General features: G+C 38.9%; 2 protein-coding genes across 2 annotated transcripts; both read right to left on the bottom strand.

Annotated features, from left to right (window-relative positions):
- Window positions 1–2,885: 2,885 nt before the first annotated feature.
- Window positions 2,886–3,635, bottom strand: LOC132557722 (caveolin-1-like). The gene is made up of 2 exons (XM_060222244.1): window positions 3,582–3,635; window positions 2,886–3,242 (listed from the first exon to the last, which is right to left on the bottom strand). Exons 1-2 carry the CDS (start codon window positions 3,633–3,635, stop codon window positions 2,886–2,888), a joined length of 411 nt encoding a protein of 136 aa, XP_060078227.1.
- Window positions 3,636–11,400: 7,765 nt separating this feature from the next.
- Window positions 11,401–12,194, bottom strand: LOC132557721 (caveolin-1-like). The gene is made up of 2 exons (XM_060222243.1): window positions 12,132–12,194; window positions 11,401–11,733 (listed from the first exon to the last, which is right to left on the bottom strand). Exons 1-2 carry the CDS (start codon window positions 12,192–12,194, stop codon window positions 11,401–11,403), a joined length of 396 nt encoding a protein of 131 aa, XP_060078226.1.
- Between the last annotated feature and the right edge of the window lie 3,160 nt (window positions 12,195–15,354).

Below are 15,354 nucleotides of genomic sequence, written 5' to 3'. Positions count from 1 at the left end.
GATGATTACTTGACAATACCTACAGGTCAAATGTGAGCTCAGAAAGAAATGATGTTATTTTATCAGTGGAATATCTTTGATGGTATATTTTTTTTTATTGGTTTACATTTTTTGTTGATAGCGACCAATATCTCCAATGGTATTTAACTATTGCTTTTATATACCACGTGTTTCATGGATTCGTTTCGTCTTAGAAATGCGGCTTACTGATATACATCATCACATTAGTAATTTCCTTAAGGTGCAATGAACCTTTACCATCTCAACAATGGTCCATGTATGGTGTATTCAGACCAACGCCGAACCCAATATATGGTCTTCAGTAATGAAAATTTGCATCATGCTGTTTTAGAAATTCTGTGAAGCAGATCCTTACCTAATGGTACGATATTGACTGAGGGAAATTCAAATATAACAAATCAACGTCTAAATTAAGGGAGATAACTTAGAGGGAATTAACTGACAGCAAAAGCTGATTCAAAATGTTTGCAGTAAGGATTTAATTAATCATTCAATTTAACCCAATTCAACCAATAAAGTAAGTGTCCTTCTTCTTAATTTAATTTGTTTATTGAGCTGAGCAGCCATCATCATCAAGCTAGTTTGAAGTTACCTTCATACACTTTCGTGACACTGTAAACCACTTACATGTATATTTCGCCTGGGATTCATTTTTACGAAAATAACTCTTGACATCCAAGCTGATTCAGTTGCCGATGAATTAACATCTTAAGATAAGGAATTATGAAATTAGTATGGAGTATGACGAAACACACCTCTCAATCTAAATCATTTTCAGCACGTTTCTAATAGGTTCGTAGGACAAAGCAGCTGTATGAATCAGTTCACTGCAGTATCAGACTCTACTGTCTCTAGTTCTAACTTTGTATTGAATGGTTCTATTCACTTGCGTGTTAGTGTACAGTTATTTATTAGTCAGTGACGCTTTGTGGGAAATGTTCCTTGTCAATGTATCTATTGGTGCGTGCCATCAAGTGTAAGGTTATGAATATGTGACGAAGACTAATATTGACATTAAGGGCATCATTGACACATACTTATCATTTGATTATCGGCAAGAATCAGTGATGCATAGAGCTGATACAAACTACCAGTAGGGATAGATAATTTATTTTTTCTAAACATGGTTTATATATAAATGGGTTAAATGGTATAAAAATGAGCTCGCATGTAAGAATCTTTTTTGCAATTCTCATAATAATGAAGTATAATACAAATTTCGAGAGAGGGAACGGACTAGATATTAAAAGATGGGTTTTGGTGAAAGGGTTGTGGAAGAGCTGTAGGAATCTCAACAACTTATTATATATTCCTAATTCATTTTACTTTACAAAGTGTGAAGAATATGGTGATAGTATTTCTGATACATATTTAATGAAAAGGTCTGGAAAATTCCAAATTTAGCAAGCATTTCGTAGTGACACCCCGTACTTTTGCGACAAGACATTTCACCCTTATAGCAGTAACTTGCAGGCAACGAACCTCATTCATGATAGTCATTGAAACAAAGTGACCTCAGCTGCTCATGGGACGATAAAGCATCTAAAACCACCAAAACCCCCATTTTTCAATTAAGTGAGAATCAATCAATAACATTGAACTTCAGAGGAACACGAGTAAACAGTTATTAGTAATAGGGGACAGTTTTATAACGTTCTGAGAAATGTCAAAATGAAGCATGTTAAAAATGATATAAAACGCGACAATTTACGAGACAAAATCATGTTAAGATCACAGAAAAATATTAAGAGAATAAGAACTGATGTTCTTGCAAGATATGCACAATATTCCTTCAAATTCAAATACAAAACAATATTACGTTCCTCTGAAATGTCATTAAAATTGCCACACAGTAATAGGAAAACTGAGGTTTCATTTTTCCGTCATTCTTTTAAGCAAAGATGCACGTTTGTCAGGTGAATCTCTCTTTCCATCAGCAGTTTATTTCCAGTGAAAAGAAGATATATTCAAGATATTGATGTAATTTCACCTTCTAATGGAACATTGAAACCCACGTATAATGGACGTATAATGCATACACGGCACCTTGTATCATTTTGTGAAACTATTGTCCGACTGTGTGTGTTTTCCACGGGTACTTCGGTTTTCTCCCAATGCAAAACCCTTTATACGTTTCCGTCTGGGCCAACAAAGGTGATCAGTATAAGTTGGATAAATTATCATGCAATCGTTGTCAAATTAAGTATAAATCAAAATAAACTTACACTTAGGTTTAACTCAATTTTTAATTTACGTTGAAAAGTGAACATATTTTAGAGGATGTTTATCTTTAAGAGAGCGACGGAACACTTCATACTCAACACCGAGAAACGCTGAAACACAAGTATAGTACAATCAAGCATTAGATTTTAATATATCAAAATTACGAGTATAGACACAATGCAAGATTTATACATGATTATATCAACAAACAACACTTACTTTGATTTGTATCACAGATATGCATAACAAGCTTTGTTGTTCTCCGGAGACGTAAATCAGTGTATGTTATCATTTCTAACACATCGTGAACTTTCTTTAGCTGTTAAATGTGCGGTAATTTTTATATCTCATGATTATTTTTTCACTCTTATTCGACATATTCATATAGGACGTGATTATGATTTTAGTATTAGGCTAAAGTATGATTAAATAGTAATGCTACAATTATACAGAAACCGTTGTTATAGTCAGGATGTAAACAGCACATGTTTTGTTTTGTTTAAAACTCTTGTCTTTTCCACAAGACTTTCCAGAAATTGAAATTCAGTTATGGCACTATTCTCAATAGAATCAGCAATGTAAGTCTTACTTATGAGCCGAACTGATCACACAATCCGTCTTTATCTACAGAACAGTTGCTGCTAGAAGGTGGACCTCTGACCCCCTTCGCCGTGGTTGACTGATATTTGACTGAAGAACAAACCACAGGTTTGGCAAATAGGGGCCATGCAGCAATTGACGATAATCGTGAAGTACTTTTGGAAGCTTCCACAGTAGATAGCAAATATTCTCAGCGTTGGGGTCACGCACCAAATCTGCTCAAATGCTATGAATGCGAATTCACATCCCCAGTATAACGAGATGCACAACCCACACAGACATGTCATGCAGCGATAGGCGCAGTTTTTACCACAGTTGAAACAGCAGTAACTGGCCTTCCATACACAGTCACAGCTGTGGATTCCATCTGGTTCGGCAAGGACATCTTCAAATGCAACCTGTCAGAGAAAATGTGTACTTATTTATCACTCGAAGACAATATCCGTGATTCGAAGTTAAATTTATGCATTGAAAAATCTCGGTCACGTACAATAGATATTATGTTGTCATCAATTCACTTTAGGTTTCATTGAATTTAGACTTAATCTCAAAATATTATGGTGTTGTCGAATTATATCATCACTACTAGGTGGTTTAAAACATTGGTTTTGAAATACCTGAAAAAGTTTTCCCGATGTTTATCACGATGTCTCGAATTTCAGCAACTTTATTGATGATTAAAAATTTGCTTAATAAATGCAAAATTAATAAATAATGATGGTAAAAACCAATCTAACCTTGGTGGTGGAGTTGATGTCATTTGGATCTCTGTCTGTCAGATTACAGCTCATTGTTTCTGTGGTTTAGTCGACTCTTCTACTCTGTGACAACTTTCGGCAACTGCTTGTTGGAACCACGGCCATTGTGTTTTATCCCTGTTGAATGCCATGGCTACAGTGTTGGTGTCGAGCCTTAGATACGGTATCCCAGTGTTATCGATCGTTCCAGGTTCGTACCTGTCACATTGTCATTACTGTCAAGTCTTATTGTTTCCCGAAATCTAAGTGTTAAATAAAGTGTGACATCACCTAGAATGAGCATCAGGAAGTAAAAGGAATGCCTTTGAAAGGAGATATGTATATTTGTAGCACCTGGTATCTGTTGCAGTCAAGAATTTCAGTTAATCGTGGACAAGTTAGGCTAAAACGCTAGATACTTAATATACGTTTAATAATTAACAAGGTGTTCGAAAAACACGACGCCATCCCTCTGGAGAAGGAAACACTAGATATATTTTGGATTGATTGTTCGTTCAGACATGCAATGCAACAAGAACTATAATTGGTTACGTGTGAAGGTATGTTATTCCTGCTCTTGTATCTATCTCTGCTCAACTGAGTCTCAAGCCCTTTGAATTACTAAGCACCATCAACCCTTCCGTATAACAGTGAACTAAATTACAACAGTGATCGCAAATTCCGAGATTTCGCGATCGGTCGTCAACGGTCTAAGAAACCAGATCTTTGACCAGGTGTTAGTGAAAATTTCAAATTGTTGCTACTGCACAAACTAAAGCGTTATCGGCAAAAGTACGACAAAAAAAATACTGTACAGCTGGTAATTTCACGGGTTAAAATTTCCACGATTTTCAAATAAAACGATCTAACAACGAATGAAAAAAAAAATCGCGATCTGGATGTAAAAGAACATCATAGACATGATATGAAAAAGTAATAGTTAATGTGAAAATACATTATCCCACGATCGTCTTTACTTAACAAATATTTCTAATGTCTGAATATCCCAATTTGGTTTTAAAATCATATTAGCACGACGGTATTCCGGAGAACGACGTCTAACAATGAAATCAGATCACAGAAATATTTCAATGTAGACTCGTCAGTTTACTTGTATGGACTGAGAAAAGCTAGACACGGCAATATCCTAAAGGTAAATTAGGTTTTATAGACTCGTCAGTTTACTTGTATGGACTGAGAAAAGCTAGACACGGCAATATCCTAGAGGTAAATTAGGTTTTATAGACTCGTCAGTTTACTTGTATGGACTGAGAAAAGCTAGACACGGCAATATCCTAGAGGTGAATTAGGTTTTATAGACTCGTTAAGATACTCGTGGAAACTGAGCTAATCTAGACACGGCAATGTCCTAGAGGTGAATTAGGTATTATAGACTCGTTAAGATACTCGTGGAAACTGAGCTAATCTAGACACGGTAATGTCCTAGAGGTGAATTAGGTATTATAGACTCGTTAAGATACTCGTGGAAACTGAGCTAATCTAGACACGGTAATGTCCTAGAGGTGAATTAGGTATTATAGACTCGTTAAGATACTCGTGGAAACTGAGCTAATCTAGACACGGCAATGTCCTAGAGGTGAATTAGGTATTATAGACTCGTTAAGATACTCGTGGAAACTGAGCTAATCTAGACACGGTAATGTCCTAGAGGTGAATTAGGTTTTATAGACTCGTGAAGACACTCGTGGGAACTGAGGTAATCTAGATACAGCAATATCCTAGAAGTCAAAAAGGTTATATAGACTTGATAAGATACTCGTGGGAACTGAGGTAATCTAGATACAGCAATATCCTAGAGGTCAAAAAGGTTATATAGACTTGATAAGATACTCGTGGGAACTGAGGTAATCTAGTCACGGCAACATCCTAGAGGTACATTAGGTCATATAGACTCGTTAAGATACTCGTGAGAACTGAGGTTATCTAGACACGGCAACATCCTGAAGTAATTAAAGTCATATAGACGCGTTAAGATACTCGTGGGAACTGAGGTAATCTAGTCACGTCAACATCCTAGAGGTACATTAGGTCATACAGACTCGTTAAGACACTCGTGGGAACTGAGCTAATCTAGACACGGCAATACCCTAGGGGTAAGTAAGGTTATATATACTTGTTAAGATCCTCGTGTGAACTGAGCTAATCTAGACACGGCAATGTCCTATTTGAGTACGAGATCATGCTAACAAGACAATATCATGAGAAAGAATATCATATAGATACGGAAATGTCATATTGTTAGATTGATTAATCTAGACAAGACAATGTCCATTTAGAAAATAAAGACGTGGTACGTCATAAAAAGAAAATAAGGTCATATAGACACGGTATTGTCCTAGAGAGAAATTAAGGTTACTCCCGTGGACCTTGTCCTTGAGAGAATGTGTCTATAGTACATTATTCAAGATAGAAATTAGGTCATACAGACATGGCATTGTTAGTCCTACATTGTCCTTAGTGTCTATAGTACAGACGGTAGGATGTTACTCTCGTGTTAGACCTACATGAGTGTCTACAGCACAAACGGTAAGACGTTACTTCCGTGTTAGTCCTACATCAGTGTCTATAGTACAGACGTTAAGACGTTACTCCCGTGTTAGTCCTACATCAATGTCTATAGTACAGACGGTAAGACGTTAATCCCACCTTAGTCCTACACCAGTGCCTGTAGTACAGACGGTAAGACGTTACTCCCGTGTTAGTCCTACATCAGTGTCTATAGTACAGACGGTAAGACGTTACTCCCGTGTTAGTCCTACATCAGTGTCTATAGTACAGACGGTAAGACGTTACTCCCGTGTTAGTCCTACATCAGTGTCTATAGTACAGACGGTAAGACGTTACTCCCGTTAGTTGTCTATAGTACAGACAATAAGCTACATCAGTGTCTATAGTACAGAGTGTCTATAGACGTTACTCCCGTGTTAGTCCTACATCATTGTCTATAGTACAGACGGTAAGACGTTACTCCCGTGTTAGTCCTACATCAGTGTCTATAGTACAGACGGTAAGACGTTACTCCCGTGTTAGTCCTACATCAGTGTCTATAGTACAGACAGTAAGCTGTTACTCCCGTGTTAGTCCTACATCAGTGTCTACAGCACAGACGGTAAGACGTTACTCCTATGTCAGTCGGACATCAGTGTCTACAGCACAGACGGTAAGATGTTACTCCTATGTCAGTCCTACATCATTGTCTACAGCACAGACGGTAAGATGTTACTGTCGTGTTAGTCCTACATCAGTGTCTATAGTACAGACGGTAAGACGTTACTCCCGTGTTAGTCCTACATCAGTGTCTATAGTACAGACGGTAAGATGTTACTGTCGTGTTAGTCCTACATCAGTGTCTATAGTACAGACGGTAAGACGTTACTCCCGTGTTAGTCCTACATCAGTGTCTATAGTACAGACGGTAAGATGTTACTGTCGTGTTAGTCCTACATCAGTGTCTACAGCACAGACGGTAAGACGTTACTCCCGTGTTAGTCCTACATCAGTGTCTATAGTACAGACGGTAAGACGTTACTCCTATGTCAGTCCTACATCAGTGTCTACAGCACAGACGGTAAGATGTTACTCCTATGTCAGTCCTACATCAGTGTGTACAGCACAGACGGTAAGATGTTACTGTCGTGTTAGTCCTACATCTGTGTCTATAGTACAGACGGTAAGACGTTACTCCCGTGTTAGTCCTACATCAGTGTCTATAGTACAGACGGTAAGATGTTACTGTCGTGTTAGTCCTACATCAGTGTCTACAGCACAGACGGTAAGACGTTACTCCCGTGTTAGTCCTACATCAGTGTCTATAGTACAGACGGTAAGACGTTACTCCCGTGTTAGTCCTACATCAGTGTCTATAGTACAGACGTTAAGACGTTACTCTCGTGTTAGTCCTACATCTGTGTCTATAGTACAGACGGTAAGATGTTACTGTCGTGTTAGTCCTACATCAGTGTCTATAGCACAGACGGTAAGATGTTACTGTCGTGTTAGTCCTACATCAGTGTCTATAGTACAGACGGTAAGACGTTACTCCCGTGTTAGTCCTACATCATTGTCTATAGCACAGACGGTAAGATGTTACTGTCGTGTTAGTCCTACATCAGTGTCTATAGTACAGACGGTAAGATGTTACTGTCGTGTTAGTCCTACATCAGTGTCTATAGTATAGACGGTAAGATGTTACTGTCGTGTTAGTCCTACATCAGTGTCTATAGTACAGACGTTAAGACGTTACTCCCGTGTCAGTCCTACATCAGTGTCTATAGTACAGACGGTAAGACGTTACTCCCGTGTTAGTCCTACATCAGTGTCTATAGTACAGACGGTAAGACGTTACTCCCGTGTTAGTCCTACATCAGTGTCTATAGTACAGACGGTAAGACGTTACTCCCGTGTTAATCCTACATCAGTGTCTACAGCACAGACGGTAAGACGTTACTCCCGTGTTAGTCCTACATCAGTGTCTACAGCACAGACGGTAAGACGTTACTCCCGTGTTAGTCCTATATCAGTGTCTATAGTACAGACGGTAAGCTGTTACTCCCATGTTAGTCCTACATCAGTGTCTACAGCACAGACGGTAAGATGTTATTGTCGTGTTAGTCCTACTTCATTGTCTACAGCACAGACGGTAAGACGTTACTCCCGTGTTAGTCCTACATCAGTGTCTACAGCACAGACGGTAAGACGTTACTCCCGTGTTAGTCCTACATCAGTGTCTACAGCACAGACGGTAAGCTGTTACTCCCGTGTTAGTCCTACATCAGTGTCTACAGCACAGACGGTAAGACGTTACTCCCGTGTTAGTCCTACATCATTGTCTACAGTACAGACGGTAAGCTGTTACTCCCGTGTTAGTCCTACATCAGTGTCTATAGTACAGATGGTAAGACGTTACTCCCGTGTCAGTCCTACATCAGTATGTATAATACGGACGGTAAGACGTTACTCCCGTGTTAGTCCTTCATCAGTGTCTATAGTACAGACGGTAAGCTGTTACTCCCGTGTTAGTCCTACATCAGTGTCTATAGTACAGACGGTAAGACGTTACTCCCGTGTCAGTCCTACATCAGTGTCTATAGTACAGACGGTAAGACGTTACTCCCGTGTTAATCCTACATCAGTGTCTACAGCACAGACGGTAAGACGTTACTCCTATGTCAGTCCTACATCAGTGTCTACAGCACAGACGGTAAGACGTTACTCCCGTGTTAGTCCTATATCAGTGTCTATAGTACAGACGGTAAGCTGTTACTCCCGTGTTAGTCCTACATCAGTGTCTACAGCACAGACGGTAAGATGTTATTGTCGTGTTAGTCCTACATCATTGTCTACAGCACAGACGGTAAGACGTTACTCCCGTGTTAGTCCTACATCAGTGTCTACAGCACAGACGGTAAGACGTTACTCCCGTGTTAGTCCTACATCAGTGTCTACAGCACAGACGGTAAGCTGTTACTCCCGTGTTAGTCCTACATCATTGTCTACAGCACAGACGGTAAGACGTTACTCCCGTGTTAGTCCTACATCATTGTCTACAGTACAGACGGTAAGCTGTTACTCCCGTGTTAGTCCTACATCAGTGTCTATAGTACAGATGGTAAGACGTTACTCCCGTGTCAGTCCTACATCAGTATGTATAATACGGACGGTAAGACGTTACTCCCGTGTTAGTCCTTCATCAGTGTCTATAGTACAGACGGTAAGCTGTTACTCCCGTGTCAGTCCTACATCAGTATGTATAATACGGACGGTAAGACGTTACTCCCGTGTTAGTCCTTCATCAGTGTCTATAGTACAGACGGTAAGACGTTACTCCCATGTCAGTCCTACATCAGTATGTATGGTACGGACGGTAAGACGTTACTCCCATGTTAGTCCTACATCAGTGTCTATAGCACAGACGGTAAGACGTTACTCCCGTGTCATTCCTACATCAGTGTCTAAAATACGGACGGTAAGACGTTACTCCTATGTCAGTCCTACATCAATATGTATGGTACGGACGGTAAGACGTTACTCCCGTGTTAGTCCTACCTCAGTATGTATGGTACAGACGGTAAGACGTTATTGCCTGGCGAGTCGAATTTACTTGCGGTCGCACGTTCGATCTCAGTTACTGACATAATGATATTCTTATTATTTTTTTTTCTTTCAAAATGCGGATTTTGATTAACTGATTGAAGCGGCGATTGTCCTTAAATATGTATATATATAAATGATAGAATGTCATCTCAATGTTCAATACATGTTCAGGACTATAAAGGTAACATATTATGGAGTAATCCGACCATTGAAGTAACCTTTTGTTTTGCCTTTTCTTGTACATTTCCCAGCTTTAATCGTACACATCCATTTCCGGATTTAAACGCTCTATGATTAGTCAGGGTGACTTCGAATGCATATTTACCTATCGTCGTATTGATAAGTGCTCCGTCACAGTAAATGGCCATACCGTTTGGTGTTAGAAGTAAATGCAGTAGATCCACAACGATTTAAACTGCATCATCTAGGTTGATATATACTTTTTACTGTATAAAATTCAGTATACTGGTCCTTTGTTGGATTTAATCTATTCATTGACCTACATTTTTACACCTAAATCCCCGATGTATGCATTCATAACTAAATTATAAAACTGGTTCATCAGAGTGCGACACCAAGTCATCTGGTGCTAACGAACCGTAATTCTCGGAGCATGGAAATATCTTTCGTACGGATGATAAAATATTTATAAATACTATATTATTTATCATACAAAAAGCACGACATTTCACTGAAAGAAGTGATATATACCGGTGCTATCAAACATCGACCGTTGTTGAAAAAACAAAATAGAAAAAAAATGATCAAAATGTCAAACGGAATCTCAATTGAAAGTCAAATTCAATTAACTCAAGCAAAATAGGAACTAAAAAAAGGAGGCTCACGATAAAAGTACAAGGAGAAAAAGACCAGGAGTTCCAGAAGGGTTAACGCTTCCATTTGATAGGCGACGACAGCCATGTAAAGATTGGTCAATCCGGGCACTTAATTTAAGAAACCCCTCTTTCTGTGCGTAGCTGTGGATGTTTAAGCTAACAATCGTTTAAATAGAACATCCACGCTATATCGATAAAGGACGAAAAGGAAAATCGATGATGATACGAATTATGACAAAAGTAAAAGTGAAGTAGGAGGTGTATGTCATTAACGAAAAAATCAATATCAACAAAGAAGAACGTCAGTGATATAAAGGAAATAAACATTAATTGATGATACTGTGAAAAAGGAATGACCTGCCAAGTTGTTTATACAGTATAGGGGTATCAGTCTCTAGGAAAACATGGGTAATGGCAAGGAAAAGCTGTATCCGACCCGAGTGACTAGCTAAAGGGATATGTTCAATAAAAGATGACGTAAAACATGCATTGCCATAAATGGATCTTTATTGAATAATAGATTAATAAATAAATAACTCATTACACAGAATATATATCACATTTTAAGGTCTGATCTACACTGTAGATTAAAATGTTCTACAGTGTGATAGTACAAAGACTAAACAGTTGCTTGATGTCTCTTAGTTGAGTTAACAGTTTAACAGAAGTAGCGTGGAACGGAAACGTTCTCTTTAGTGTCGCGATCTGTTCGTTGTTATAGCATCACCAATTCTGTCATTCTTCATTCGATCTTTATCTGTGAGTTTCACACCCCAAACAGCAGGCGATTTTATCAGATTAACAGTTGGTGTGATTTATTTAGTTAATGACATGAAAGAGTCGTTGTTGTGAAATTGACGATAGTGCTGTTAAGACTTCGTCATTTGAATCTTGCTGAATATTAATCCAAATGTTTCGCAGAGAGGAGCCAAACAGCAGGTGACGCATGTACCGAAGAACTTTTGAACAATTCCACAGACAATGCCATAGGCTTTAAGAGTAGGTGTACAGCACCAGACAGCATTGAAGGTGATTATGGCGAACTCACATCCCCAGTACAGACCGATACAGATACCGCACAAAGTTGTCATGAACTTGTAGCAACAGTTCTTTCCGCATGTAAAGCACTTGTAACTGTTGGTCCAGACACAGTCGATGCTATGGGAACCTTCTGGCTCACCGAGGACATCTTCAAAAGCGATCTGGAATTAGGCAGACAGCATTCATTACAGGTAGATATTTAAGAAAGAAAACAGTGATATCAACAATTACTTGAAATGTGTAGCATTTATCACAAGTAAAGATGCCATTGAAACATAATAAATGAAACACTTAGCAGGTGTATGAAACCCACGTGGTCGGGCAGGTAACCACCTACCTCTTCACGCCCGTTACAGGAATCGAACCCCGAACGGTTAGGTGAAAGGCTCGTGCGTTACCGCTGAGCCACCCGACCAACCAATTTGATTTCTTCAATAACTTGTAACAGTTTTCCTCCTAACCAAATATCTTGAACTATTTTACAACAAACCCAGAATTTCAGGGAAACCGGTAACTATATATTTGATATTTCACAAAATACATTTAAATATTCTCTCACCTGTGCGTGCTCATTAAGTCCATTTGGATCCCTATTGAGGAGATCAACCTCTTGTTCAGCCATGTCTCAGCCTTATAGCACGTTTCAAGGCGGACTATGTTGGCACGTTTGGTGTTGGACACGGTATACCCTGGGTCCTTCTGCCTTTCCTTTATATACTTACGGTACCCATAACTACGGGAATCAAGACCCATTCATTGTTGGTTTTAAGGAAAGGGAGATACATCATCATACTTTACCTCTGTTGATATTGAAGTTTTTTTTGGAGGACTTAGCAAACAATATGTCAGTTTAAATAGAACATCGCAAATGCAATCGCGAATACGGCATTTCCTTTGTTTACAAAGATAATTGAACGCCAGCATTTAATACTTTCATATGCCTCTACACGCGGGTTACCAATACCTGACTAAGTTTATTTATATCATTTTTATTTCCGACTGAGGCACAGCAAATGTTTTTGTCTTGAAGCATACTATGGTCAGTGAGGTGAGGTACTATCAGGATCATTTACTAGTTTCCATTCATAGGAGTTCTTAACACCGTCGTAGATTTTAAAATTTATCGAGCCTCGATGACCGAGATTTGTGTCTTACTATGTCGTATTTTTGATAAGTCGGATTTGGAATTGAAGAAATCAGGAATTTTTTTCATCAGTCGTACACTATGATCGTATACGGTATTCTTTAAACCTTAATTCATATTCACCTTGGTTACTATCTAATACTGTAAATGTGTTTGATTGAGAACATACACACATATAGACACACAATCACACACAGACACACAGACACCCACCCACCCACCCACCATCACAGCGGTGACATTTCGTCATCTAAATGACCGGTCCGTCTGATGCATTAGATTTTCAATTACTTTCTATTTATATCAGTTAAAAATGAGCTATGGTCGGTATATGATAACAACAAGCTAAGGTTATGTAAATAGGATAAAAGGGCCAATTAGCGACCGAATTATGGTCAATATTATAATATTCAGCTATTTGTTTTAGGTCCTCGACACTTATAAAGACTATTCTACATTTTTGTATTTTATGAAACTAAAGACATCTTTAATATTTTGCGATTTGACTTAACATGTAACATTGAATGCAGGTCTACTTGGTACACGTCCACTTGGTCCACTTGGTACACTTGGTACTTGTTAATTTGGTACATGTTCACTTGGTATATGTCCACTTGGTACATGTCCACTTGGTACACTTGGTACATGTTCACTTGGTATATGTCCACTTGGTACATGTCCACTTAGTACATGTCCACTTGGTACATGTTAACTTGGTACATGTCCACTTGGAACTTGTTAACATGGTACATGTCCACTTGGTATACTTGGTACATGTTTACTAGGTACATGTCCACTTGGTACATGTCCACTTGGTACATGTAAACTTGGTACATGTCCATTTGGTACTTGTTAACTTGGTAGATGTCCACTTAGTACATGTTAACTTGGTACATGTTCACTGGGTACATGTCCAATTGGTATATGTCCACTTGGTACATGTCCGCTTGGTACATATTCCCTTGGTACATGTCCACTTGGTATATGTCCACTTGGTACATGTCCACTTGGTATATGTCCACTTGGTACATGTCAGCTTGGTACATGTTCACTTGGTACATGTCCACTTGGTACATGTCCATTTGGTACACTTGGTACATGTCCACTTGGTATATGTCCACTTGGTACATGTCAGCTTGGTACATGTTCACTTGGTATATGTCCACTTGGTAGATGTCCACTTGGTACATGTCCACTTGGTACTTTTAACTTGGTACATGTCCACTTGGTACATGTAAACTTGGTACACTTGATACATGTTTACTAGGTACGTGTCCACTTGGTACATGTAAACTTGGTACATGTCCATTTGGTACTTGTTAACTTGGTAGATGTCAGCTTGGTAAATGTTAACTTGGTACATGTCCACTTGGTACATGTCAGCTTGGTACATGTTCACTTGGTACACTTGGTACATGTTCACTTGGTATATGTCCACTTGGTAGATGTCCACTTGGTACATGTTAACTTGGTACATGTCCACTTGGTACTTTTAACTTGGTACATGTCCACTTGGTACATGTAAATTTGGTACACTTGGTACATGTTTACTAGGTACGTGTCCACTTGGTACATGTAAACTTGGTACATGTCCATTTGGTACTTGTTAACTTGGTAGATGTCCACTTGGTACATGTCAACTTGGAACATGTCCACTTGGTACATGTCAGCTTGGTACATGTTCACTTGGTATATGTCTACTTGGTACATGTCCACATGGTACACTTGGTACATGTTCACTTGGTATATGTCCACTTGGTACATGTCAGCTTGGTAAATGTTAACTTTGTACATGTCCACTCGGTACATGTCTACTTGGTACACTTGGTAAATGTTAACTTGGTACATGTCCACTTGGTAAACTTGGTACACTTGGTAAAATGTTAACTTGGTACATGTCCACTTGGTACATGTCAGCTTGGTACATGTTCACTTGGTATATGTCCACTTAGCACATGTCCACTTGGTACACTTGATATATGTTCACTTGGTATATGTCCACTTGCTACATGTCAGCTTGGTAAATGTTAACTTGGTACATGTCCACTTGGTACACTTGATACATGTTCACTTCGTATATGTCCACTTGGTACATGTCAGCTTGGTAAATGTTAACTATGTACATGTCCACTTGATACATGTCCACTTGGTACATGTAAACTTGGTACATGTCCATTTGGTACTTGTTAACTTGGTATATGTCCACTTGGTACATGTTAACTTGGTACATGTTCACTGGGTACATGTTCACTTGGTACATGTGCACTTGGTACATGTCCACTTGGTACATGTCCACTTGGTACACTTGGTACATGTCCACTTGGTACATGTTCACTTGGTACATGTCCACTTGGTACATGTCCACTTGGTACACTTGGTACATGTCCACTTGGTAAATGTTAACTTGGTTCATGTCCACTTGGTACACTTGGTACATGTTCACTTGGTACATGTCCACTTGGTCCACTTGGTACATGTTTACTTGGTACATGTCCACTTGGTACACTTGGTACACTTGGTACATGTACTTTTGGTACACTTGGTACACTTGGTACATGTACACTTGGTACATGTACACTTTGTACACTTTGTACATGTATACTTGGTACACTTGGTACACTTGGTACACTTGGTACAT

This window comes from Ylistrum balloti, unplaced genomic scaffold (genome assembly GCF_031769215.1).
Source record: "Ylistrum balloti isolate Yb309-2 unplaced genomic scaffold, AGI_CSIRO_Ybal_v1 Utg370712, whole genome shotgun sequence".
Taxonomy (NCBI): Eukaryota; Metazoa; Mollusca; class Bivalvia; order Pectinida; family Pectinidae; genus Ylistrum; species Ylistrum balloti.
Note: the sequence above shows the minus strand (reverse complement) of the source record. Positions and strands in the feature narration are given on the sequence as shown.

Bases quoted from the DNA above. Each gene is read 5' to 3' on its own strand.
- LOC132557722 (XM_060222244.1), bottom strand. From the start codon at position 3,635: ATGAGCTGTAATCTGACAGACAGAGATCCAAATGACATCAACTCCACC. The intron at 3,243-3,581 runs GTTAGATTGGTT...TTTCTCTGACAG, and splicing joins ACATCAACTCCACCACCAAG to GTTGCATTTGAAGATGTCCT.
- LOC132557721 (XM_060222243.1), bottom strand. From the start codon at position 12,194: ATGGCTGAACAAGAGGTTGATCTCCTCAATAGGGATCCAAATGGACTT. The intron at 11,734-12,131 runs GTGAGAGAATAT...GCCTAATTCCAG, and splicing joins GACTTAATGAGCACGCACAG to ATCGCTTTTGAAGATGTCCT.